Raw genomic sequence first — 22,482 nt, forward strand, 5'->3', positions numbered from 1 at the left:
CTTCTATTGGGGCTATTAGTCGCCAACTCTGCCAAATATAGCCCCCAAAAACGGTAGTGACAAAAAGGGGCACTCAGGTGTTTTCGCCTTAGCAAAACTCATTCATGGTAATTTAGATCACGTGATGTGCACCCCACAGAGTTTATCGCACTTGATTTTGTAAACACAGAGGTCAACGTCACTCAGACCATAGTGGGTGCCCTCCATTGCTGATGACACAAGCCGAGCTTCAAAAAATTGCATTGTGACTCGGTCCCCCAGTGAGCTCACGCCTCGGCTCTACACCTTCACGATGTTGAAGATATTATCTGCATGGTCGCGTCGTCAACTGGTTGCCAACAACGCCGTTCTTCAACAAGGGCATTGTTGCTTTTTTCAACTCCATAATGAGACAATTAAATTGTTCTACTTGTTATTATCCAGCTCTACTGAAGCTCAGTTGAGTTGGAATACGGGCTTTTGGGAGGACTGGCGAATGGGAAGTGTGGAAATGCTGTTTAAAGTTTACCACCACAACGTTGCCTGTGTACCAAAAATCTCAATTGAATTCATTCATTGCCTTCTATGTCAGCATGGTCACAATCTGGGATTGCGCGATTAGGGAATGCTAGACGACGCACCTAATTTGGAAGTGGGACCGTTGCCGAGGCGACACCGCGAACAATGAGAACTGCAGAATACCGTGCTCGCCTTTACCCATTGAGTCGTCGTCATCAATCTACCAAGGATTGGAAATATGATACAAGTGAAGAAATGAAGAAAAGAAGTGGGACAGTTATTCGTTGCTTTGTGTTCGTGCGCCATGGATCTTGATTAGATCTCCCTACTGTCGCCGTTGCCACTACTTCACGATGAAGGATCGCGCGACTAGGGAATGCTGGGCAATGCACTCAATCTGGGCGGAGCAGTTGACGAGACGACAATGTGAACAATGGCGACTGCGGAATGTTGAGCCTGCCTTTACCCCTTGAGTCTTTGTCGTCGACCTGAACTTTTTCCCCCGAGAGTCTTGCCGAACAGCATAAATAGCGAGCCTTTTCCTCTATCCTCTCCTCACAATTTCAAGCTTGGTCATGGCCACTTCTCTAATAGAGTATGGTGGCTTGGTTGCCTCTGACATGGCTGTTGCTGACACGATTCCGACAGTGCTCTCATTTTGTTGCGTCCCTCTGAAGTCGGCGTGCACCCTGCCGGGGATCCTCGTGGTCTCTCTGGGAGCAGGTGTGTGACCCCAGTCCTCATGGCGCACTTTGCAATGTTGTACTCGGCAATCAGTTCAGGACAGCCATGGAGGAGACAGCTGGGTCCATTTTACGCTAATAGAAGAGCAGCCATGGCTACGATTACTCTCAGCGAACTTTTTTTCACATATACTTGCATTAGTATCTATATATCGTCTGTAAAGAAGTGTCAATCACGGGTATAGCCTACTATAATAGTGCTCATGGCAATAGAAGCGCGAAATCTAAGAAATGAGCGATATTCTGCGCAATATTGTTGTTACCATTGCCAGATTCAAATTACCGGAAAACGAAAAAAATCAGATACCTCTCGATAGCTTAGCTGGTAGAGCGTGAGACTGTAATGGAATTGTCATCTCAAGGTCGCGTGTTCGACTCACGCTCGGGAGAATCTTTTTTTCGTCTATATTTTGGATTCCCTCTTTTTTAAAGCTCCCGAAAAGGCCTGTCTGAGATGGCACACATATTTTGCCTCTATCTTCCATGGGAAAATTATTGACTTTATCAACACGGCGCGTGATATCAGATTGCACTGCTGGACCTCGAAATCTGCCGGAAAGACAACCCCAAAATAGCGTAGATCTGATCGTGTCTAGTGGCATCCAGAATATTCAAAAGGATACGGCCTTTATTGCCTTCGCGACGTGTCAGTTGCGCCACGCCCGCACACTTTAACCACCTCACAGCCGTGTTTGGTTAGTAGACTGACGCGCAGGACCAAACGTCGACAGACGTACCCCAAAAACAATAAACACCCTACCTTACACACTTGTGTCATTTTCCATTAAAAGTATAGTAAACACAGCTCTAGAGTATTATTCAAAAGTCTTGCCACTAATGCCATTTGGTAGCGGAATGTACATACCCCACCACGTACCTGCACCTGCTCCCCTTGCTCTCATTATCGTCGTCAACCACACATCCCTACCCCACACTCCGTCACTACCTACCAAAAGACCCCATGCCTGACCTCGAGCTTCCCCTGGTCCACGAGGACGGGGCGCTGTTCCTGGGCACCTACTGCCCCAACTCCCGCCAGACCCTCCGCATCGCCATCAACTTGAAGTTGCTCATCGACAAGGTGATCCCCGTCGAGTTCGACGAGCACGACGTGCTCAAGCTGGGGCTGGTGATTTTGACCGACCTGGTGATTGAATTGGCCCGCAAAGCTGCTGGCGGTAAAGGCGACGGCGAGGAAGGGACGCTGTCGTATAAGTACCGGGCGTGTCTTATCTACTGTCTCCTCCAGGTGACGAGATGGTACCAGGACTTAGCCGAGACCGAGCTTAGTGACAGTGGTCTCTATTGCTTAAGAGCGACCGTGGCTCAGACGATTGCCCTGAGACTTATCGAACTGGAAAAGAGGGACCAATACTTGTTCTTGGGGATGTTATGCCACCGCTACACCATTAACCTCAACGAAACCGACCAACCGTCAGTGTCTGCACTTGAACTTGCGGTAGACATGCACCTGCTTATTGTCATCAGTTGTCTGGGCTACCAACGGTGTATGAAGTGGTTGTGGCGGGGGTGGATTGTGCAACTGAGCCAGGACCCCCACCTGTACGTGTACTACAAGAAAGTGGCACTGCTGCTGATCATGGCCCACTTTGACCCCGACCGGATTAAGACTCCCCTTTACCAAAACATGTTGGAGATCTTTTTCTCAATGATTTACTTGGTGTTGTTTACGTTAGTGCTCAATTTGACGGTGGAAAACCCACACAATATTGCCGCCGTCGAGTGGATTTTCTACTTGTTTACCCTTGGCTTTGTTCTCGACGAATGGATCAAGTTCTACCATGTTGGCTGGAGTTACTTGACGTTCTGGAACGTGTTTTCTGATTGTACTTATACCATTATCATTGTGCTGATCATATTCAGGTTTGCTAGTGTTGAAGCTGGTGACGATCATGATGCCATGGAGAAATACTATTTGATCAGTTACCGGGTGTTAGCCTGTGCCGCTCCATTCATGTGGACGAGACTCTTGCTTTTCCTTGATGCCCAAGCGTTCGTTGGGGCGATGATTGTGGTGATTAAAGCGATGATGAAGGAATCGCTTTTATTCTTTTTGCTTTTGTTTGTGGTGATTATTGGCTTCCTCCAAGGGTTTCTTGGTCTCGATATGGCTGATGGCCGTAGTGACAAGACTAAAGAGATTTTCATTTCGTTGCTTAAGGGGGTGATTGGTGGTGGGTTCGAACTGTTGGAAGGGCTTGCCTACCCTTACGCCCTGGTGCTTCAATACATCTATACCTTCTTGCTTACGGTGATCTTGATGAATATCCTTATTGCGTTATACTCCACGTCGTACTCTAACATCACCGAGTCCGCCACCGAGGAGTATTTCGCCCTCGTGTCGCAAAAGACGCTCCGCTACATTCGTGCTCCTGATGAAGACCTCTACGTACCTCCACTCAATCTTGTGGAAGTGGTGATCTCGCCGTTGCTGTGGTTTGTGTCAAAGTCGATGTACAAGGCGATTAATCGCGTGGTGATGACGGTGCTCTATGCTCCCATGCTTACCTACGTCACTGTTTACGAATTAAGTAATGCTCGTCGTATCCAGTATAATCGTTATAAAGGGTTACCTGACGATGCTAACGAAATCAACGTCGAATGGGACTTAAAGGATGGGTTTGAAGTGCTGACGTCGCTGATCTGGGAGGGCATCCGTGAACGTAATCTGGAGATTGCGGCCGCGCTTGCTGACCAACGTGAAGGGGAGAACCAGGATCCTGAGTTCTCAATTGATATCGATAAGTTCACTAAAGACGTGGACAAAGTGGCCCAGCCTGTGGATTTGGCGTCGCAGAAGGGGATCCCCTGGGAGCTCTACGGGCTCTACGAACGAGTGGACCGCCTCACCGAGTTGGTGGAAAAAGTGTTACACGAAAACGATCAACTCCGACAACAACTTTCGGGGCAGAAATCGTCGTCGCCGTCGTCGTCTAGCTAGAGCTTTATTTGACGGAGAAAGCATATGCGCACCCCCCGATATCTCCCCGCCTCGTCGCGATTAGGTAATCATGTGACCTGCATGACAGGTAAATATATACAATTTTTTTTTTTCTCCTGCTCCGGGGGAGGGTTCACCCATTTCCGATATAAGAAAGCTCAGCTCACACGCCTACGGGGTCTGCCAGCAAAGGCCGATATTGACGAGATTCGTTATTTTGTCAATTGCGATAGTAATGCTAGTTTTGATAATTGATTGTTAAAATTTAAAATTTAGAGAGAGACATCAGGTGGTTATAACTAGCCACATGTGAGAGGCTTAGGCAGCGTGGTAGACTTGGTAGGCTTTGAGTGAACACAATGAAATTGAAAGAAGTAAAGTGCCTTTGTCCTTGGTCATTCAATTATAGCCTCTGGAAGCTAATTTGGGTATCGTCAGTTAATCTGTGGGCTACTCTTCCCTTCTCTGCATCCTCACCTCATGCTAAACCTTCTCGTTTCACGCCGCCATTACTCAGCACCCAGCCCGCCCCCACACCTATAACCACCACCAAACCTCTTGTAACATCCTCTACAACCCACTCAAGGGACAACCCACTGGAAAAACCCCGTCCCACCCCCTCATCTCGCCCCATTAATCGACCCTGGCTCCACCGCCATAACCACCCTCAGTGCGAAAAATTCCATCCGCTATTAGGGCTACCATGAGCGACATGGGCCAGTTCCGCAACGGCGCCGACGTCCACTTTGACTACACCGGCGAACGACCACCGGTGAGCACGGGATCCAAGAAGAAGAAGAAAAAGCGCCTGAAGGCCGCCGACGCGCCGACAGTGGCCCAGGCCCACCTCACCAACCCCAACGACGACTACCCTACGCTGAGAGTAATCAAGCAGGCGGCCAACGGCGACGTCATTGTCGAGCTGCTCGATGACCCCGAGCCGCTCCCGGCGCCCGACCACGCCATCTGGGACCAGCTGCTGCAGCAGGAGCAGGAAAACCTCAAGGCGTTCTGGGAGCTGTTGGACCAGCAGCTGAAGATGAAGCTCGTGAAAATCGACAAGAAACTGATCCTCGAGATGTTCCGCCGCAACGCCCAGCGGCACGACCAGAGCCACGGCCATAACCACCACCATCACCACCACCACTCCCAGGCGCTGCTGCTGGCGTGTACGTGCAAGTACTGTGGCCGGCGCAACAACGTGATTGAGGACGAGTTGGACCTGATCTACGAAAACCACTTTGACGACATCATCGACTTCATCCACGAGGTGCGCGATATTAATGATTTGAACGCGTTGCCGGGGTTGTTGTTTGGCGGCTTCCACATGCTTGAAGAAGAGCACCGGTTACAGAAACGCCAACAGCAACAACAACTTCAGCAGCAGAAACAGCTAGCCCAGGCTCAAGTGCCTCAGCAAGCAACTCCACCCACTCATGACAGCCTACCGCAGCCCCCACAACAACAAACCCTGGAAACTCCCAATGGCGCAGTATCGCTGTTCCCGCGAGCTAACCCCGCCGACCAGATCCCCACACAACTATCAGTGGAGGAACAACGCGTGTTCAAAGCGCTTTTGGACCCGAAACTCTTCGAGGCGTTGGAAACTCTCGATTTTGAAAAGCTCAAAGACGTCAACGATATTAACCGAGCCAGCCTTCTACAGAAAGCCGGTAGCCTCCGAGATATCATCCGCGACTTCCACCGAGCCGATAAGGTCCATTTGGAGAAGGGGATGCTGTTTTTACAGAATATGAGCAAGCTCTTCAACTCGGTGGAACCACCACTGACTACTGGGGAAGAGCCCACTCAGGCGGCAGCCAACATCCGCCAGTTCAGCCAGGGGCTCTCGCTGTTTGCCGAAGACTTACTAAAGAACGACGGCCACTCCTTCATCGAAATGATGGAGCTGTTGCTGGAGCTGCGTACCGAGCGCGAAGACCTCCTCAAAGAGCTTGTGGAGGAAGACGCCGACGGTAACCAGATCGTACCGGCACCGGCACCCCAGCCCAGTGCCCCTGCTCCGCCGCCACCGGCTCAGGAATATGCTCTGGAAAGCGAGCTTTTCGAGGACGAAGAGGAAAGCGAAGGTCTTGAAGATGCCAGCGACGAGGCACTGTGTGTTCTGGATACCGAACTGGAAATCCTGGAGGAGGAAAAGATGCAAGAAATAAGGCGACTCTTCCTCATCCAGGTGATTAAACTCTTCCAGGAACGGTTGAAGAATGCCTACAAGGAGAAGCTCGCTGAAGACCGCACCAACCAGCTCATTCAAGAGCTCGAGGCTGAGGAATTGGCCAAAAAGGAGCGTGAACTTAAAAAGCAAAAGCAAAAGGAGAAGCAGCGGGAGAAGAAGCGGTTGTTGCAGCTAGCGAAGGAGGAAGAACGCAAACGCCAGGAAGAAGAGCGGTTGAAGGAGGAGGAAGAGCTCAAACAGCGACAAGAAGCCCAGCGAGCCGAGCAGAAGCGCAAGAAGGAGGAAAAGCAACAGAAACGCGAAGAGGAAAAGCGCAAGCGCATCGAGGAGCTCAAGCGGAAGGAGGAAGAACACCGCAAACGTGTTGAAGCCCAGCAAAAGAAGGAGGAAGAGGCTAAACGGCTAAAGGAAGAACGCAAGCGTAAGGCTGAAGAGGAGAAGGCCAAACAAGAGGAAGAGAAACGCCAGAAGGAACTTGAACGCAAACAACGAGAAGAACAGCGCGAACGCGAGCGGATTGAACGCGAACGTCGTGAAGCCGAGGAGGAGGCGAGCGAGCTTCAACGGCAGACAGAGGAAGTGGCCGCGCAATTCCAACAAGAAATTGCTACCCAACAACAGCCAACCGCCCAACCGGTACTCTCTCAACCGTTACCGACATCTACCGCTCAATCGTCGTTCCCATTCCTGGCTCAGCCGCTGCCGATTGTGCTGCTGACCCGTTTGGGCGCGGCTAACGCCCCGAACCACTTGCTCGACCAGCTCTATCTGCTGACGCCGACAGCCCAGTTTGCCCCGATCGCCAAGTTGCTGCCGCTGCCCCCTCCCGGGCTTGGAGGGTCACAGCCGCTGCCGTTCCCTGCTACCCTCGGGTCGCTGCTGCCATGGAATATTCACGCTACTCCGGTAACGTCGTCACCTGGGCTTTTCCTGCCATTTGGTGAGCCGTTTGGCAGTGATGTGTTTACCGCACAAACGCCACTGGCACAGAGAAAGCTGATTTGGGGCCAACCGACACCGTCAGCCACGCGCCAGCCGCTGTTCTCCACGCAAACCAATTTGTGGAACCCTGGCTCCATGCCTAGCGTACCCTCGGCTCCTGCAGCTGCTGCTCCGGTTGCGGCCTCTGCGGCTCCCACAAACCCTCAGGAGCTGCCGATGGTTCTGGCAGTGGCAGGGGGCGATGCTGAAGTGATCCAATTGGCCACCTACAACGCCTTCCACATGCTCACCCTGCTGAACCAGCTTGAATTCGGCATGGCGCCGTTGCACAAGCTCTTCAACCAGGTGCGCACGTTGGTGGGGGCCCAGCTTTCCTTGGGCCAGTTCTTAACCCTGATCAGAACCCTGCAGCAGTACCAGTTCGATGTGGTCTATGATGACGTGGGTACTGTTACTCACGTCAAGGTGACGCAGGAGCCTCAAGCATCATCCGGCCTCGCCCAGGTGCCACCGGCCACTAATCCGCTGCCGCAGTTTGGTCAACCCAACCTTTTGAACTCATTTGCACCCCAGCTGTCTCGTCTGCTTTGGAATTAGGGCTGTAATGAACGAATGATTCTCACACCACGTAATTCTCTCACTTTAGACCTGAAGTTGATTGTGTCTACTCCACTATATATTTGTTTGGGAACCAGTCATGAAGTGGAGTTGTCATTGTCACCAGCTATATCCCCAATAATTATCATATTTCATGGTTGATGTCTTCTATATGGCAAACCATTTAGTACGTGAGGAATATTAGTTCATTACTATACAATCGACTACACTTGGCTTTTAACCATCAGTACGACACATTTGACTCATTTGACAGTTCAAACCTATTAATTATACATCAGCTCCCTTCTCTATTCGGGTTATCCAATCAACGGTTAGGGTGTTGACGCCACCACCAGTCTCGGTGGAAGGTACCCAAACACTGGTTAAGCGCATTGGTTTCGTCACGAAGCTTCTGCTGGATGATTTCATCACGAGACAACGCAGCCTGATACGCTTGGAAGTTTGCCACCAGGGCACTGATATCCAGACGGTGAGCCTCATCGAGGCACACCCGGCGCGCCTCATATTGATTCACCTGTTTGCGGAATCTCTGGAATGCTTGCAAGTACTTCTCGACACTGGAGGCGTACGCCTGCCATTCAGCTTCAGTCAAGTTGCACGGATCTTGCGGCGGTTCGGGAGCTTTGAGATAAGGGAATTTGGAGCGCTTCTCGGCCCCCAATAATTCCGCGGTCAATACACGGACACCAGGCTTTCCCTTGGGTTGGTTTACAGGGGTATGTAAAGTCTCCCCTGGGCTACCATCATTGTACTCGGGGCGAAATTTCTTTGTCGGACGACCGCGCCGGCGAGGAGGCGTTCTATCTCGGGTAGGACTTGCCAGGCGACGCTCATGATCGACTTCGTCAATTTGATCACGAAGCAGATTAAGATTCACGTTATCGTCACCGTCGGCGTGGTTCAACTGCGAGGCGAGCTCACTATAGTTGAATGAGGTAGAAGCCTTTTCCGTCTTTCGGCGTTTGACCAGACGTTCGGCATCAACAGGAGCTTTGCCAGACTTCTTAGGGGTTTTAGTCAGGGTTTCCTCATTTTCGGGAGTGGTGGACGGTTCGCTTGGCTTGTCAAACTGGTCCAGAACGGGACCCAGCGACAGCAGTGCCAGCAGCAGCAGCAGCTGAGCAAAAACTTTGGGTATTTTGGGGGAAGGAATCTCCTCCACTTCGAAATCGCTATCTCTCGCGTCATCGTCAGAAAAATCATCTTCTTGCTCCTCTTCTTCCCCCTGTTCAGCATTTTCTACAACCTCTTCGTCTTCATCATCAATCTCGACTTCGGCAGTGAAACCAGCCACCTCGGGCTCCTCTTCGTCGTCGACTGCCGGCAGCGACCGTTGACTCAGGCTGCTGTTGCTGCCCGCCTCGGACTCGACCACTATCGGGTCCAGAGAGTTGGAACCGTGGTGTTTCCAGTATTCAGAGAAAGCATCTGGGGCTTCGGCAGACGGCGAACGTTGATTAACGTCATCATAGCCAAACCCATCATCTTCGTCATCACTCAGGTACAGGTTCTGGGCGGCTCTTTGCTTTGCTTTCCGGCGCTCTTCCTCCATGCGTTGACGACGACGAGCTTCGTTGGCACGTTCTTGCTCTTGCATTCTCTGGCGAATGCGTTCCTCATTGCGTAATCGTTCTTCATAGGCTCTTTCGTAGGTAGGTTCTTGCCGTCGATAGTAATTGCTGTAAAAGCCAGCGTTGTACATGCCAAAGGGATGCGAGGCCAGGTTGCCATTGTTGTATCCTGGACGAGTGAAGTTGTTTTGATAGAACGAGGTTTGCGGGCCAGCTCCCAGAGTATACGTCAGATACGTCGTTTGGGCACGCAGGGGTTTGAGCTTAGAGTCATACAGACGACGTTTGTCAGGGCTGGCAAGCGTCTCGTAGGCCTCTTTGATGCGAATGAAGTGGTCGTGGTCTTCTTTCTTGTCGGTCTTATCCGGGTGGTATTTCAACAGGAGCTTGCGGAACACCTTGCGGATCTCCACGTCGGAGGCGTCCTGGGACACCCCTAAAAGCTGATACAAGTTCATTGTACCCGCGCCTGGGGGGGTTGAACTCGGTGGTGCCAAGAGGGGGAGGGCGTGTTTTGAAGTGGATGTGGTTTACAAAGGCGTGAGAAACATTTCCTGCACACAATATAGCGTCGCACGCTCCGAGATGATCCCTATAAAACAATAGTCTGGGGAGGAGGGGATGTGGCTGATGTGAACAATGGTAAAGCCAGTAGTAGGCTAAGGCATACTTTTGTAGTCTGGATTTACAATTTCATATAACAGACAAATGTTCAATATAAGAAAGTCAAAGATAGCGTAACTTGCGGTGCATATGGTGATGCTGCCGGTAGTGCATGGGTCGATGCCGTGAGTATCGGCAACGTTTACGACAAACCTCCCCGTAAATGTAGCGAAATCCGGCCTCAACCCGATTACTAACTTAAACAAACGCGTAAACTAATATTGAGATTGTGTCCAATCTACTGAGTAAGTTAGGTTTCCTTATTTTTCCAACTGGGAGTCCCACCAAATATACCTTAGCGTGGGCTCACTCGCGCATCTCAGCAACCATGGCCAAACGACACTTGGGGCTTGGGAAGGCGCTGAAAAACAACAAGAAGGCCAAGACGGTGGAGGATGCAGTGAAGGACGAAGAGAAACACGACCAGGGCCAATTGACGGTGGAGCTCGCCGAAGAGGCCGACGCCGACGACGACTTGGGCCAGCTCAAAGCGTTGTGGAACACCTACGCCGACGGCGACCGTGATAACGAATTAATGGTTAATGGCGTCATCCATGAGTGTGACCGTATTTTAAGAGCCCACGACAACGCTGAGAACACCGACAGAATTGAGCTTCCCGACTACTTCCATGCCATTTACGGCCAGGCGCTCGCCGAGCTCGCTAAGTTCCACAGTGACGATAACGATAAGGTTGATGAATATTTCAAGGCCAGTATTGAACGGCTCGACTTGGGGTTGCAAGCTCACCCGCGGCTGATTGCCATCCAGTTTGCTAAGGCCCGCGTGCTTTGTGAACAGCTTCCATTACAGTACATCAGTCGTCTTACTATGGACAGTGAAGGTGATTTACTGCCGAAACTCGACACTGCGTTGGAGTGGTACGAAAAGGCGGAATCCCAAGCGACGATCGAAGCCAACTACGCCGTGTTTGACGACCACACTTTGGAGATCTTACAGATTGTCGATGACACTTTAGAGATTGTGGATAATTTCGGTAAACCTCAACACGACGAAGAAGACGGTGATGCTCATGACGAAAACGAGGAAGAAACTGAAGCTCCGGAACTCCCCATGACTCACCCGCTCTACAACATTAGAGAGATGGACAAGTACAACAACTGGTGGCGCGAACACACGGTGAAATTCATGCTGATGGTCGAGCACCAACTCCACGGCGACGGCATCAAAATTGATGAAAACGAGGTCCCTAAGCCTGAGCTTTTGAAAAAGCACGCGAAGCGGGTGGCGTTGCGTCGTAAGTTGTGTGGGCTTTTGGGCCAACTGTACTTGCAAGAAGCCGAAGTGCCGCTGCTGGTGTACACTCTGCTCAAGTATGACGACGACCACAAAGACGATAAAGAACTCCACGGGTTATCTCTCGAAAAGGCGCAAGCTTTGGCCCAGGAACTGCTTAAGACCGCCATCAAGTACTTGGACTGGGCCGTCGACGATGACGACCCCGAAACGTGGGTGGCTGTTGCCGAAGCGAAGATCTCGTTGGGTAACATGTACGAACTCGATTCTCCCGAACAGGAACAATACTACAAGGAAGCGGAGGCGACGTTGAAGCGGGCTAACAATGCCAGCAACGGTAAATACCAGGAGATTTTAGAAGGGTTGTTGTCCAAGGAGGACGACTAGGTAGACTCAAACAAAAAGTAAACGATTGAGATTTCATTATGATGGGTATTTATGTCACGTAGTCTATCTAGTCTATTCAGTCTTGAGCTTGGTGTACTCGACCCCCTTGAGCACCACCGAACTCACCATTTCCAACGCCAACATGAACATCAGCGATAACATCGCCAAGCAGTAGTTGGAGATCAGGGTGCCGATGTCCAACCACAGCCCCTCCGTACGCACAAGGTAGAAGAAGTTAAGCGATAAGATATCCGCAGTGGAGATGATCAACGTCAGAATTGTAAATTGTCGAATGCTCAACAAGTGGTTCATGATCCCGAGAATCAGCAGGAGCATCACGTAGGGAACCAACAACTTAATCATGAGAAGGGCACCCATGGCAAACGGGTCAAAAATCGGCATCAACCGGTACACCGAGTCCAACGAGAACGACGAGATCAGGGCAATGTTACCGGTGCCAAAGAAGGCTAATTGCAAGAAGAAGAACCCGACAATAGTGATACGGATCACCTGGAGCCATTTCGACCGGGGAGCGCCTTCAGCAGCGCCCTGTTCGATCTTAAGCCATTGGATCAACGTAAGGAAGAACCCAACGTAGAAGAAAAGCTCGTACAGAATTGTGAGCACGGTGAACAACGGGATGAACGTGATGAAGATGATAAGTAATCTCATCTCCCACAGCGGGTTGACGTCACGCGAGTGCAAGAATGGCATAACCACCACCAGCGCCACTAAAACCACCCACGCCAACACTTGCGAAAAGAGTGGAAGCCCCGTACGAGCTTGAAGCGAAAGCACCAGGATATTCGTCGCCACCAACATGATGGGGCAAAGGAAGATTTGAGCGAACAAAAGCGACTCTTGTGACAGCAGCGCAATCCGTTGAGTCGTCACTCGCCAAATACCCCAGCAGGCAACTAGAAGCGCCAAGAGGGTACCCATATTGATCTGCTCCAATGACTCCACTTTAATTGGGTTCAAGTTGGCGAAGATACACATGAAGCCACACAGAACCAGCCACAATAACTTTTGCTTCTTAGACCCCGGCATAAACCACGGATAAATGCCAATAAGAGCAAGGATCACTGAGAACATTGCCCGGTTGAAGAAGCCATAGGTAATACCTTCATACACCCCGACAAATGCCACGGCGAGCCCGGCTCGCGTCGCTGGCAGAAGGCCATCGAGGAACTCAGCAAGGCCAGTGCTAAGGGTGGTCTTCTGTTGGAAGATTTCGTGCCAGAAAAAGATGGGGAATGCCGCATACATGTAGTAGTTGAACGGCGACCGTTGGTACCAGAGCACGTAGCCGAGCACTGCCCCCACCACCGCCGCCACAATCAGTACCCCCTGCTTGCGAGGAGCGGCGACCGTGTTTTGCTTAAGCACAAACAACTTCAAGAAGATGATGAACGACCAACCAATCCACCCAATGAAACCAAGGGTAACGATCAGTCGCAAAAGCAACCAGTTGTAAGTGGTCAAATATTGCAAACCTGCCAACGCTGTCTTCATCAACTGTTCCAGCAAGTCGATGGCTTCTTGGTAAGCTTGAGGGTCCTTCTTCGACCGTTCCAATCTGGCGATGGCCGTCTCAATCTTGTCGCGGTATTCCCGAATCAGTTGTGCTTCAAAGGGAGCGTAAGGACGGAAGCGGAATTGAGAGTTGTAAACTTCTTCCAACTTCACCTGGTATTGTTCAACAATGGCCAACGCGTTAGCGTAAAGAGCTTTGGCCTTGGTGACATAATCACCATTTACGTAAGCCAAGGGAAGCTCCCCAACCGAGTTAGCAGGGTAGTTCAGCCCGATAAGGTAGGCCATAAGCGAAGCAATATCGGCTTGGTTAACGTCGTGACGAGCTAAGTGGTCAAGCTCCCAGGTGTCAAAGAAGTCTTCCTCGTAACCCAGGTTCACCGGGTCTTGGCGAATGATTTGCTCCTCCCGTTGTTGCTTCAGAAGCTTCTTAAGCGGCACCGGCTTGTTCACACCGGCACCCCAAGCAATCAAGGGCGTACGGGTGTTATTCGGGTGTCCGTCACCGTGGGAGCCAAAGTCCAGCATCCCGTGGTCGGCAGTAAACACAAACGCCGTGTTTTTGTCGCCAAAGAACTTGTTGATGCGCGGCACGAGGTCCTTAAGCTGGCGGTCAATGTACTCGATGTTATCGTAGTATTCAGCCAGGTAAGGACGATAGGCATGGCCTGCGGTGTCTGGCCCTAAAAGATGGAGGAAAAACACGTTCCCGTCCTGGCGCAATTCCTGGTTGAGGGTTTTGTTGGTCAGAGCATTAGACAAGAGGGCATCAAAATGGTTGAACACAAACGAGTCCAATTCAATCAGACTTTGAGTAAAGTCCTCAAACTCGTGGCCGTACATGTGGCAATCAATTCTTCCGGGAACCACACCCTTACCGTAGGCAAACATCGGCAAAATGTCCGGCAGCCCGAACGAGTAAGTATGGGTCAGCTGGTTGAAGAACGAGTCAAAGTCGACCGGGTTCTCCTTCCACCCCTTGGTGACGGCACTAACATCCTCGTAGAACCCGGCGATCATGGCCACGTGGCCGGGACGGGACTCGGTGGGCATCCGAGTATTGGAGATACCCCAGGTGCCTTCGTTAAGAGCAAGCGACCGCAAGTACGGCGCCAAGTACTTGTATTCACCCGTGCCCGGATGGTGGAGTTTCTGGAACGTCTTGTCGGCCCGGAGCCCATCACCCACAATGAGGAAAAGCCGTTTTGCTGGTGGGGTCCACGTCAGCTTGTGGTGGTCCATCCCATGCACCAACGGCAGGACAAAGTAGATATCGAAGATCGACCAGAGGTAGAAGAAGTGGAACGCCACCCCCACGACGAGGAGGAGGTTCCGAAACGACAACATCGGCTTTTTTGGGGAAGGAGACTTAAAAAGTTCGCGTCGCGTAACTGCTAAGGTGAACTGGTAACGAGGGGAGAGACAGGCAGCTATTCCGTCACGTGGAAAGAGCCAGCAGACGAAAATGGCTTAAATTAAAATATGATAGGGGTATATAGGCCGATTAGATCATTAGAGTCAGAGTTAGACGCGTGGGGTGTGGATATTGGTGACGTGTCGTGAGGGAGGGGAGGACACGGAGCCGGAATTTACTGACGCGATATTGCTCCATCTCCGAGGCTGGTGCCTGTTGCGAGCCCTGAATACTGCTCTCACTATGGGTCACCACAACGCCAACCGAGCCACCAGTGGCAGATGACAGGCGAATAATTATAATGACGCGACGTGTCACCAAAACCATCAACAAATCACTTGTCTTATACTTGCACCTCTAGACCTCTTCATCACTTTGTTATTTATCCCTCAACTTTACCCACTAATGTGTTGGCGCCAGCGGCGAATTGCCCCTCTTTGGTGATCGCTCGCTCGCCTGTCCTTTGATCGCCATGCCGATGTACACCAAGTTGGTGAACGGCGATGCCGTGTCCGACATCACCAGTCCCCTGAGGATAGCGCTCCAGATCCTCATACTCCAGTGCTTCTACTACGTGCTGGCGCTAGTCATTTTCTGGGCCGCCGCCAGCATCTCCGGCTACGACTTCCACCTCGACTGGGTGTTCCTGTGGGAATTGGTCGATATCGAGAACGCCCGGGGGATATTGCTCTTTATACTTTGGCTATTCGACTCGTTGCTATGCGTGTTGTTTGTCACGTTGATCGTGGGCCGGCTGAAGCTTGCGTGGGACTTTGCCCTCACGATCCACATCATCAACTTGTTGGTGGTGTGGGGTTATTCCGGCCGGTTCCCGACGCTGGCACTTTGGTGGTGTCTCCAGGTGCTTCTGGGAGTGCTCTTAGTGGTGCTTCTGACGTATTCCACCCGGTGGAAAGAGCTTCGCCAGACGTTCTTCGACGACATGTTGGAACGCGGGGAACGAGTGGCCGAGCCCGAGCTGATCGAAATGACTACCATCGAGGGCAGTGCTCCCCGCGGATAGTGTAACATAGGGACGTGGCCCTGATGATTCGTGTGATGGCGAGGCATTTATAATAAATCAAATCCATAGTACCCACATTTATTCATACCCAAGATCACATAAGCGCATATACAACGGTCATATCGCCTATATAGATACCGTAATTCCCAAAATAGATCAATCAAACAAGTATAGCTAAATTCACAATTACGAGTTAAAACTACATGTTGCATTGACAAATTTGTCGAGCGAATTGAAGGAAATAAACAATGACCAAGATAATAACAGCTTTAACCTCAAATAACTCAATGCAGCTCTATTCATTTACAAATTGCCCCACTATTTAGTTGTATTCCTTGAGAGGATTTTTCATTTAGTTTGGCCCTGCCGTCGCGGTAGCGAAAAACCCCTGGGGTACCCCACCCAGGATTGTTCAACCGTGACAAATTCCCCAGTTTTTTTGAGCGACCACTGACTCCCTTACTATAATCGTTCATTGACAATATTGGTAACCACTCAAAGTCATCCGTGTTGAATTTCCTGCATCATGGACACCAACGTCATCGACCGGCTCGAGGACCAGCTTATCGACCACCCGGACGAGGCTACCCGCCATGAGCTTGCAGGAGACACCCTAGACTCGACGTTCCAGCTGAAGCTCAAAGCGATGGCGGAACAGATCGAGCGACAGGACCCCGTTGACGACGATGGCACGCCGCATGCCAACCCCGACGACCTGGTCATGAGTGATATGAACTACCAATTCCTTATCACTCGATCGCATTTGAACTACCAATACAGTGAGTTTGACGATCTTGCCACTGAAGTTAAGGAGTGGTTTCTGTTTCTGGATTTTAAGGAGATCGGAGGGCTCGAAGATTTAGCTCACCACTTTAACCGCGAACTTGATGAACATATTGACGAGCATGGCGATCTATCGGCTTACGAAAAACTCTTGCAACTGTGCATGGATGACATCGCTGATCGCAATCTCGCCGACGACAGTTACATGGTGACGATGCCGCTAAAAGTGGTGTGTTACTACGCATTGGGCGAGTACAAACAGCCAGGAACAACTAAGGCGATTCAGACAAAACGAATCGCTAATAATAACGAGGAATTGATCGATAGAGACTTTTTTAAGCCGGTGATCAATCTTTTGGTCGGCATCGTTGACTCTCTTGTTGCATCTGAAAAGTGGGATTTCCCACAACTGACATCACAAAACTACTTTAGAGTGCTTACTCTCGTTTATTTGATGGTGAATGTCGCCATTCGTCTCAATGATAGCGGGGCTGCCATACCACAACAAACGCGGGCTCTGCTAGATCGATTCTTGGACTACTTGGACAAAACCGATCTTCTATCCAAGCTCGTAAAGCTACTCGAAGTATGGAAATGGCACCCGTCTCGCCACTTTCGCATGCGTTACGTCATTATGCTCGTGTGGAAACTCATGTTATTTGAGTTCGGCACCGAACTGCATCGTCAACTGTGTGACGAGTTTTTGGTTGAATTGCACAATATCACCAACAAGTGCGGGCGAGATTTACCGGAGAATCGTTTAGTGTGCTCGCCATTGGATTACTTTAGTTTCCGAGAAGATATTGTTGATAAATATCCTCTTTACAATAACCTCCAACAAGAGAAATGGGATGATATGGAAGAGAAATTTGCTGAAGAGTTTGATACGCTGCTTCCCCTGATTAGTCTGGCCCTCCCCACTCATCTGGCCGAGGAAAACTACCAGTTTTTCATGGCCATAAACTCTCAGACTAACTCGCTCTCCAACTTGATCGAGACTCCCCGCACAACCAAATCGCATACCGTACTTTCCCAGCTTCCAGCTCCCGTGGTACACATTGCCACCCCCGTCCCGTCGCCCAATTTAGCAGCTCTGGACTACATGTCTGGGGGAGAAAAGATCCGCCGGCTGTATCAGATGAACCAAGCCATGCCGTTTCTCTATCCGTCGCTTGCTGATAACACCGAGCATACAGTGGTACCGGTGGCAATTGAGGAGGCTGACAAATTGTTTCGACTGTCGATCTATGAACTGTACTCAACGAAGCGTCTTTGGAACGAGCGAACTAAGTTTATGAAACAGGAGAGAGGGTACATGGCTCCGGCCAAGGATGATGAATTCGAGTATGCCCATCAAGATCTTGCCGCCCGTTATCCGAATCAAACTCGACAAATTCGTTCGATCCTTCGTGTTGAGAAATTTTATCGCAACTCGTTCGTTCAACTTCACACGTTTGTCCAGGTGCTTATCGAGCTCATAAAATTGAATAAGCTCGATTATAACTTGAACTACCCGGAATGGGAGCTTGATCCAGAGAGGCTGTATTTTAAGCATCCTCCTGACATTGACAAAAAGGGGCAAATGAAAAGCGTGATTGATTTTGTCTTGTATCTGCAACTTGAGGTGGTCAACATCAAAGAAATCACATTAAAAGCAGGAAGTGCCATCATTTTACTTATGCTTCGTTGGTTTAAGATCAATCACGTGCTCAAATACTACTATCTTCTGCTGATTCTCTTTGACCAGCAGTTCTTTGCGGTGCTGTTGGATTACATTTCTCGAGGGTTCAACAACACCAATCTTCAGACTGATACTTCGCAAGCGACAGACGAGGTTCTGGAGTACGAGATTCTCATAAATCAAAACAAGATCATGAATCCTCAGATTGATATACCTCAATTTGACTTTTTCAATCAGTGTCAAGGCGTTTTACCAGACGATCCTAACCCCATCATTTTAATCAATCGGTCAAAGATTCTGGATTTACCGCGTGTCGTCGATGCTAACAATATCAACAACGTTTACTTGGAAAAGTATAATCGCAATTACTGCTTTATCCTCAGCAACTTGCTAAAAACCAACAACAAGTTATTGCTCAAAAACCAAACGCAAAGGATCTTTACGATGAACGAACTCAAGCCTCTGGAGCTCTACAAAATGATCTTGATCAATTATGATTGTCCTGCTCTCACCATGCCTATCCTCAAAATTCTCAAGAAACTTGTCCCTTACCAGGGCCGTAAGTGGAAACTGAGCAACATGGATTTGATCTCGCAAATCTATCTCAACTTACGCTTGCTGTTAAAGGATAACTGGCTCAGTGGGAAAGACTTGGAAACGGACTTTAATAATCTGTATGACCAGGAGATTGCGCTTAGGGCTTTACTTCAATTCTACAACATCAGTCGCTATCCTGATGAGATGGAGAAAATCGGCTACAAGGCAAACTCCAATTTGGATATCCCAGCATTGTCTCTTGATGACGACAGTTACTGAAAACGGTACTCTGCTATGACAAATAGTCTGCACTTCAGTAAGATATAATCTACACGATTTCACTCTTTGCAAACCTCCTTGTGAACATGAACACCACCGAAACCTTCCGCTCGCTTCAACGTCAATATGGGTTTACTCCCGCCGAATGTGCTCAACAACAACAGTACCTTGCCCTTCTCTTAAAAACCCAGCCGCTCAAATCCGTCCACTCGTTTTGCATGCGCCAAGCTAACTTTAGGGGGGATATTGCCTTCGATGCCGCTAACCCGGCAAAGATGTTGTCTGAATGTGCTCTTGTGCTTTTACTTCGGCAACGCCGCCAGCTCAAGTATTACCCGAAATACCATCGGGTTTACTGAGTTTTCGTCCATTTCTATTTTTCTTTTTTTGTAAGCATTCGGTCTAGCTCCGGTATCATATCTCATAACTAATAAACGGCCGTTTATACCGTATTCAGTGATGCTCGCTTTTGGCTGCGAATCATAGACAAATGTGAAGTACAAAGACACACTCGAAAAAGCATGAAAGTATATCGTCATCATTATTATGTGCTATGTACAAGTTGGGTCATTAACCGCGGTGGGATCTGGAGTAGTCCTTGGGAGGCATGTCGGCGACCTTCCGCTTCCGGTCCTCGGTGAAGAGGCAATGGCGTCTGGCCCGCGGGTCATACAAGATGAGGTTGAGCTTCTGGTGCGATCTGGGGATGTTGAACCACTTCTCGTACCCGGTTTTCGCCGCCGAAACGAGCTTGACCATGGTGTGGGTCCCCTTAGGTTTCGCCATCGTCGATGCCTTTGATCCCCGTTAGTGTGAAAAACTTTAGTGCGGCGTCGCGGCGTGCCGGGCACTCGCACACCACGACAGAGAGCGAGAGAGATTTTCCCGTACGTGTTGCGAGCCCCGCGCGTTGAGGCACGAAGGTTTTTTGTTTAGCGCGCGACAAACTAACCGACACGTCCATATTTTTCACCAACTATGCTCCGCCATCTTTGGTTGATTGGCTTCCTCGCGGCTATTGTGTCGGCGCTTCACCTTGAGGTGCTTGCCAGCAACAACCCCTCGCCTGTGTGTATCAGAGATTTCGTTGGTCAGGACCAGTTGGTGGTGATCACCATCCATTCGTCGGGTCACCGCGGTGACGGCCAAGTGTTGGACTTAAAGGTCACCGATTCCGTCGGTAATGTCCATGCCAAGAAGAAGGATATCTATGGCAAGACCAAGGTGGCGTTCACCTCGCACCTGGCAGTGGCGTTCGACGTGTGCTTCACCAACTCCGCTTCGGGACCTCACATGGGCTCGAAGCAAGTGGAATTGGACATCGAACTGGGAGCGGCCGCCCGGGACTGGAACGCCGTGCAAGCCATGGAAAAGCTTAAGCCCAACGAAGTGGAATTGCGCAGACTGAACGAGATGTTGCGCGAAATCAGTGACGAATTGTCCTACCTTAAGTTGAGAGAAGAAAGAATGAGAAATACCAACGAGCTGACCAACTCCAGAGTGAAGTGGTTCTCGGTGTTGATTATCCTTGCGTTGATTGGCTTGGGCGTGTGGCAAATCCAATACTTGAGAACTTACTTCAAGGCCAAGCACATTATTTAGATTATTCGTAATGCTCACGATATTAGCAGTAATTCGTTATATTCATAGCGATCTCACGAACCGATAATTCTCTTATAGTAGTCCAACTGGGCTTTGTCTTTGCAGCCAAGTATTCCATTCGGTTTGTATACTCGGACCAAGAATCGATAGATTACTTCTCTGTCTTGCAAATTATCGGACGTTGAGTTATTCGGAGAGTCGCCTTCAATAAGAGCAAGCATCTGCAGCTTCGTCAACACCGGTTCAGTGACATTAGCTTTCGGTAACTGCAACTTGAGCGTCTGAGTGGAAAGTCTTAACAACCAATATATAGTATCGTTTTCCGAGATCGGCATCAGCTTATCGTTTTTCAATGCAGTTTCGTAGACACACTCGAAGAATTCCTCGCTGATTATGCTTGGGCACTGCTTGAGTCGATCCGCTACCAATTTGACCCATCTGTCGGGAGAAAGGTGGCTGGCAAGGAAGACAATGAGCTGATACCAAGTGGGCACCAGTTCAATGTCGGCAGTATACGTTTGAGGGCGGAATCTAACAAACTTCTTGTGGTATTCTTCAAACTCTTGACACACCCGATTAGTTTCGTGGCCATAGGGACCACGAGGTTTCGGGTTCATTTCCTTCTCATCGACGCCACTGAAACAGATTTCGCTGGCTCGTTGTGCCCATTGTGAGCGATTAGGCGTTAGCTGTTGTATGAGTTGTTCAGCAAGCTTTGGCAGATGGCCAAGACGAAGGTAACGCACAATCAAATTTATGAATTGGCGATAACAATCAAAATACTGATACGCCCAGGTCTCGATGGTATTGGGATGACCGTATGCTTGCATCTTTGTGCACTGGTGTCCCACCCATCCCCACCATACCACCAAGTCCCAAAAGGAATAGTTGCTGTGGGCTTTCAGAAGTCGCTCGCCAACAAGCTGTAGCCGTCCGAGCAGCTCGCCATGATTATACTTCACTCGACTCCACACCTTCGATTTCTTCTCAATTAGCGGAGGCCCTTTACTTTTCCGTTTGGTAGGAGAGGCTGTGCCATTCTTCGCCGGTGGTTCATTGATAGGTGTTTTTGCTGATGGTAGTTTCAATTCCGCTTCGTACTTGATTCGCCGGTTGAGCAAATCCTTAATCTCTGCATCCACAGTATCAGGGTGGTCCTCCACGATGGTGACATCGTCATCACTGGTTTCCACATCGTCAACGTCATCGTCATCAATGACAACATCAACATCAACAATTTTATTAACAGCTTTGACAACATCTCTCTCAGACTCGTCGTCGGAAATACAAATCACGTCCGGCTCCTTTGGTTCTGGTGGTGGAGCTTCGGGCTTAACCTTAGGAGCCATTGAAAAGAACGAATCAATCAGTTGTGATCTGATCCCTTGCATGAAGTCCTTTAAAGTAGTATTGAATGTCTCCACGAGAGCTGCTTCTCGCGCTTTCCCCTCTTCATCTTCGGACTTTGTTTCCAACACCTCAAGGTACCTGGTTAACAAGTAATTGCACTTGTTCCGCAATTGGTAGTAGTTGTTGGCTTCAGGGAACACCAACGTGGTCAAGATCACCCGCAACGTGTGGGGCAGAGGCACAATGTACTGCCCACGATGGAAGGACGCAATGAGCACCGATACCACCTCATAGATGCACTGGTACCCAGGGATGACGGGCTCCTCGGCTTCGAAGTCAGCCAAGTTATAGTCACACACCTGTTGATGACGCGAGATCCATTCCTCAATGGTGTAGGCGGTATCGCATGCCTCGGTCATTGCCTATAGACATACGCGTTA

At 49.9% G+C, this 22,482-nt stretch overlaps 9 protein-coding genes across 9 annotated transcripts; 6 read left to right on the forward strand and 3 right to left on the reverse strand. All coding sequences in view use genetic code 12, as the record gives it.

Annotated features, from left to right (window-relative positions):
- Positions 1-2,202: 2,202 nt before the first annotated feature.
- Positions 2,203-4,203, forward strand: YVC1 (Yvc1p; the record flags this gene model as incomplete). The annotated part of the gene is made up of 1 exon (XM_034153667.1): positions 2,203-4,203. The coding sequence occupies one exon, from the start codon at positions 2,203-2,205 to the stop codon at positions 4,201-4,203; it is 2,001 nt and encodes a 666-aa protein (XP_034014032.1).
- Positions 4,204-4,906: 703 nt separating this feature from the next.
- DIURU_001155 (uncharacterized protein) lies at positions 4,907-7,939 on the forward strand (the record flags this gene model as incomplete). Its single annotated transcript, XM_034153668.1, has 1 exon — positions 4,907-7,939. The coding sequence occupies one exon, from the start codon at positions 4,907-4,909 to the stop codon at positions 7,937-7,939; it is 3,033 nt and encodes a 1,010-aa protein (XP_034014033.1).
- Positions 7,940-8,264: 325 nt separating this feature from the next.
- On the reverse strand, positions 8,265-9,989 carry DIURU_001156 (J domain-containing protein; the record flags this gene model as incomplete). Its single annotated transcript, XM_034153669.1, has 1 exon — positions 8,265-9,989. One exon carries the CDS (start codon positions 9,987-9,989, stop codon positions 8,265-8,267), a length of 1,725 nt encoding a protein of 574 aa, XP_034014034.1.
- Positions 9,990-10,522: 533 nt separating this feature from the next.
- On the forward strand, positions 10,523-11,836 carry DIURU_001157 (uncharacterized protein; the record flags this gene model as incomplete). Its single annotated transcript, XM_034153670.1, has 1 exon — positions 10,523-11,836. The coding sequence occupies one exon, from the start codon at positions 10,523-10,525 to the stop codon at positions 11,834-11,836; it is 1,314 nt and encodes a 437-aa protein (XP_034014035.1).
- Positions 11,837-11,908: 72 nt separating this feature from the next.
- Positions 11,909-14,719, reverse strand: MCD4 (mannose-ethanolamine phosphotransferase; the record flags this gene model as incomplete). Its single annotated transcript, XM_034153671.1, has 1 exon — positions 11,909-14,719. The coding sequence occupies one exon, from the start codon at positions 14,717-14,719 to the stop codon at positions 11,909-11,911; it is 2,811 nt and encodes a 936-aa protein (XP_034014036.1).
- A 539-nt stretch (positions 14,720-15,258) lies between these two features.
- SYS1 (Sys1p) lies at positions 15,259-15,810 on the forward strand (the record flags this gene model as incomplete). Its single annotated transcript, XM_034153672.1, has 1 exon — positions 15,259-15,810. One exon carries the CDS (start codon positions 15,259-15,261, stop codon positions 15,808-15,810), a length of 552 nt encoding a protein of 183 aa, XP_034014037.1.
- A 526-nt stretch (positions 15,811-16,336) lies between these two features.
- DIURU_001160 (uncharacterized protein) lies at positions 16,337-19,090 on the forward strand (the record flags this gene model as incomplete). Its single annotated transcript, XM_034153674.1, has 1 exon — positions 16,337-19,090. The coding sequence occupies one exon, from the start codon at positions 16,337-16,339 to the stop codon at positions 19,088-19,090; it is 2,754 nt and encodes a 917-aa protein (XP_034014038.1).
- A 978-nt stretch (positions 19,091-20,068) lies between these two features.
- On the forward strand, positions 20,069-20,692 carry ERV25 (Erv25p; the record flags this gene model as incomplete). The annotated part of the gene is made up of 1 exon (XM_034153675.1): positions 20,069-20,692. The coding sequence occupies one exon, from the start codon at positions 20,069-20,071 to the stop codon at positions 20,690-20,692; it is 624 nt and encodes a 207-aa protein (XP_034014039.1).
- Positions 20,693-20,745: 53 nt separating this feature from the next.
- On the reverse strand, positions 20,746-22,461 carry DIURU_001162 (uncharacterized protein; the record flags this gene model as incomplete). The annotated part of the gene is made up of 1 exon (XM_034153676.1): positions 20,746-22,461. One exon carries the CDS (start codon positions 22,459-22,461, stop codon positions 20,746-20,748), a length of 1,716 nt encoding a protein of 571 aa, XP_034014040.1.
- Positions 22,462-22,482: the final 21 nt, after the last annotated feature.

Source organism: Diutina rugosa, assembly GCF_008704595.1.
Source record: "Diutina rugosa strain CBS 613 chromosome Unknown scaffold24_size174625, whole genome shotgun sequence".
Lineage (NCBI taxonomy): Eukaryota > Fungi > Ascomycota > Pichiomycetes > Serinales > Debaryomycetaceae > Diutina > Diutina rugosa.